Source organism: Danio rerio, chromosome 5 (assembly GCF_049306965.1).
Source record: "Danio rerio strain Tuebingen ecotype United States chromosome 5, GRCz12tu, whole genome shotgun sequence".
NCBI classification, from domain to species: Eukaryota; Metazoa; Chordata; class Actinopteri; order Cypriniformes; family Danionidae; genus Danio; species Danio rerio.
Window position 1 is genome coordinate 38,786,729 of NC_133180.1, and position 3,572 is coordinate 38,790,300.

The 3,572-nt window shown below is 34.9% G+C and overlaps 1 protein-coding gene across 3 annotated transcripts; it reads right to left on the reverse strand.

Annotated features, from left to right (window-relative positions):
* Positions 1 to 981: 981 nt before the first annotated feature.
* On the reverse strand, positions 982 to 3,037 carry fxyd2 (FXYD domain containing ion transport regulator 2). Of its 3 annotated transcripts, XR_661637.4 has the most exons (7): positions 2,931 to 3,037; positions 2,576 to 2,611; positions 1,704 to 1,778; positions 1,567 to 1,600; positions 1,421 to 1,468; positions 1,297 to 1,342; positions 982 to 1,138 (listed from the first exon to the last, which is right to left on the reverse strand). XR_661637.4 is itself a non-coding variant. In XM_073951080.1 (6 exons), the coding sequence occupies exons 1-5, from the start codon at positions 2,938 to 2,940 to the stop codon at positions 1,444 to 1,446; spliced, it is 180 nt and encodes a 59-aa protein (XP_073807181.1). In that variant the 5' UTR covers positions 2,941 to 3,037; the 3' UTR covers positions 982 to 1,342; positions 1,421 to 1,443. The 3 variants fall into 3 exon arrangements, 2 of the variants coding, with proteins under 2 accessions (XP_073807181.1, NP_001268850.1); XM_073951080.1 differs by having other exon boundaries at positions 982 to 1,342; NM_001281921.2 differs by lacking the exon at positions 1,297 to 1,342 and having other exon boundaries at positions 983 to 1,138.
* Positions 3,038 to 3,572: the final 535 nt, after the last annotated feature.

The window sequence follows — 3,572 nt, forward strand, 5'->3', positions numbered from 1 at the left end:
TACAGAAGGTCAGAAGTGAAACATGACTTTACTTACGTCAGATTCTGCTTGGTCTTAAAGCCTTTATGGGTTATTTTCACAATTTATGATGGCTTAGCAGTCAAAATAGAACAAATGAGCTCATGTATTGGAAAAATTCTGAACCTTTGTCAGTGGGAGTGGGTCTTTCGAACCACCCGAATCCCCCCTGGCTACAGGCCTGCTGTCAACAGACTGGGCCTTCAGTCTAAATTCTCTAAACGTCGACACAGTTTATGAAGAGACAAATCCTTACCCTGTACAGAGCTGAACTCGTGAGCAATTTCAGCTGTAGCGTTCATCCGACAGCCCTCAGAGACCTTTTGTCCTCACAAGCATTTATCTTTAATATCTTTCCAGTCATTTTGGGGGGACTTAAATGAGTTAGTGACAGTGTAAAGTTGCAATATTCTAGAAATCATTGAGCTTCTCTTGTTGTGGCTGAAAGTGTCATTGCTTCAGCCTTCATCTGGACGACCTGCTGTTGGAAGGATGCAGTCACTGTAGAGAACAGCTCATCATCTTGCAAAAAGGCAGTGAAACATTAAACTGCAAGTTAAATAGGGTTTGTCAGATTACCAACATGTGCCAGTTAAACACCAATAAATGGGAGACATCTGAAAGAGTTCTCTAATTTTGATCAGTGTTCTTGTATGTAACTTAAGTTTTTATACTGTGTTTCAGAATACATGTAACTTAAAAACTCCTGTCAGAATAACTTTAAATAGGAGTAATAAATAAACTCTAAAATTCTCTCATTTGTAAATTTGTAACAAATTTAAATTTGTATATATATATATATATATATATATATATATATATATATATATATATATATATATATATATATATATATATATATATATATGAGAAGAATTTAATACAATTCTTTTAAAAATAAAATATAATCTTGTAGGACTGTATAATCATAACATTATTTCCACAGACTGGGCAATTTATGAGTCATTTTGAACATTTTATTGTGATTGCATACATTGTGTCAGATCTTGTGAACTAAAAAAATTACAGTATTCAGCAGACTATATATGGATGTAAGTTGAAACCCAAAAGTGAAAAAGATATTGTCATCCTTGGTGAAAATATTGAAGTGTCCCAATACCTGCGTGAAACATAGTAAGAAAACGGCAGTTGTGGTCATTGAATAAATGCAAATATGTCCATTATTCTTTGTAATATAATACACTTCTACATTGTGAATCTGTATTTTTATTGAGAATTTCTGAGACAAATGTCTAGCGAAGTAAGAAAGGCAATGACCTTTTAAATGTCATTTAAGAACACTCTCCTGACAGAAAGTTAAAGCCTGTAATTCATAAAACATGATGTATTGCTGACTGGAAATATTCCTGCTAAAAGTGCAACACTGTATGTTAATGCTCACAGTGAAGGTTAACGAAGAAGAGGTCAAAGATCACCATTATCTTCATGCCTGCACAGAAGACACATCAAGAGGTAAGAGAGAAAGAGAGAGAGCGCTTTATCTTTTACTGTATCTTTTATTGTAAAAGTCTTATATATGTGCCTCACGTAGCAGAGGACTTTCCACATCTGAGTTTTTTGCCTGTAAGAAAAGAAGATAACAGTTGGTTAACCAAGGAAGCTTCGATTCTTTATTATAATGTATGTAGAGGAGATGCTGTAGACTGCATGGATGGTAAACTTACTGAATATGATAACCATGCCCAAACAGAACAAAACAGCTGCGAAGATCAGTCCTCCTCTTCTGATTAACTCATAATCTGACATAAGCAGAGATATAGTTATGGTTAAGATGTCCATAAGTGTTTCTAAAGACTTGTTTAGGAAGTTCAGCAGTTGTCTTGAATTTTATAAAATAAGGTGGAAACAAACTAATTTGCAACCAGTTTTGGGTGAGTTACTTCAAAAAAGTAATTAGTTATCAATTACTAGTTGCATTATTCATTTTCCTTTAGCTTAGTGCCTTTATTCATCAAGGGCCGCCACAGCGGAATGAACCGCCAACTTATCCAGCATATGTTTTACACAACGAATTCCCTTCCATCTGCAACCCAGTATGGAGAAACACCCATTCACTCTCACATTCACACACGTACACTATGACTAATTTAGTTTATTCAATTCACCTATATCGCATGTCTTTAGACAGTGGGAAACACACGCAAACACAGGGAGAACGTGCAAACTCCACACAGAAATGCCAACTGACCCAGCCAGGACTCGGACCAGTGACTTTCTTGCTGTGAGGCAACAGTGCTAACCACTGAGCCACCGTGACACCCCTAGTTGCATTATTACAATTGTATTTAATTTTTTTTTCTAATTATTTTGCCTAGAAAGTAACCTAGTTACTCAAAAAGTAATTAAATAACTTGACTCAATACTACAAATCCACATGAAATTGAGCATTAAATTCTTAAAATATGAGTAAAAAACACTTAAATATGTTTAACATATGTAAAAAACACAAACTCTTTAAAGGTAATGACCACATTTCATGCATACCATATATCATCACTTTCATTAAGGAATGTAAGTAACTGTGAGGCACTCTTACCATAGGTGAAATCAGCATCTGAATGCTCAGGACTTTCTTTAGAGAAAGAGAGTAAGATGATCATGTTAACTTTAAACTTAGATTATTATTTGAAATTCTGAAAAACATCTGAATATTTATGAAATTGATAGTTCACCCCCCCTAAATTGAAAATTTGTCATCAACAAAAACTATAATGATCAATATTTGTCAAAAGATCTTGTTTTGTGTTCCACAAAAGGGAGAAAGATACAATTACTGAAATGACATTGTCAATACACGATGGCAGATTTTTGGTTTCCATAAGCTGTGAGGTAAAGGTTTTCATCATTCAATGCTGATTAATAAAAGTTGAATAAAGTTGAATCAGACTTACCCACTCCCATCTTTTTGATGTGCTGCAGGATCTCAAATATGTCAGAGCTGATAATTCCACCCCTGTATCTGTGTGAGACTGTAAGTGACAGAGGATTCTGAGTGTTTGCAGGGAGCTCCTTAAACTCTCGGATTTGTAAATTTAATTTTGACTGGATGAGCGAATGGCAAATCAGCGAGAGCTATGGGGAGGAGATGAAGTGTGTGTATGTGTGTGTGCTTACAAATAATGACCTTCAAACCCTTCGGTCTGACATGTCTTATCCAGTAAACTCACAACATGCACATAAACACAAGCCTTTAGGGCATTTCTTAATATCTAACCATTGTGCAGTTGTGAACGTGCCCTTGCAATAAACTGACAAGGTCATTGATGATCATCGAGAAACAAGCAGACCATGAGAGACAGATTTAATCTATGAAGGACAGAAATGAACTAACAATTTATGATATAAAGTATCCAAATGAGCTGTTTATGCAGTGATATTTTAAAACACTACTATATACTTTAAAAGTTGTTGACCAATTACACTAAGATTTCACAAGGACAGCAAGCTGTGATCTGTTAGTTCAGTTTCAGTGGGCAGTTAAAAATTAAACAGTAATTTTCTAAAGATCCCATAAAGAAGTGTGGAACAAATAC

Coding starts and splice junctions, on each gene's coding strand:
- fxyd2 (XM_073951080.1), bottom strand. Junction 1,779..2,575: donor AGATGCTGATTTCACCTATG/GTAAGAGTGCCT, acceptor TGCTTATGTCAG/ATTATGAGTTAATCAGAAGA. Junction 1,601..1,703: donor GGGCATGGTTATCATATTCA/GTAAGTTTACCA, acceptor CTTTTCTTACAG/GCAAAAAACTCAGATGTGGA.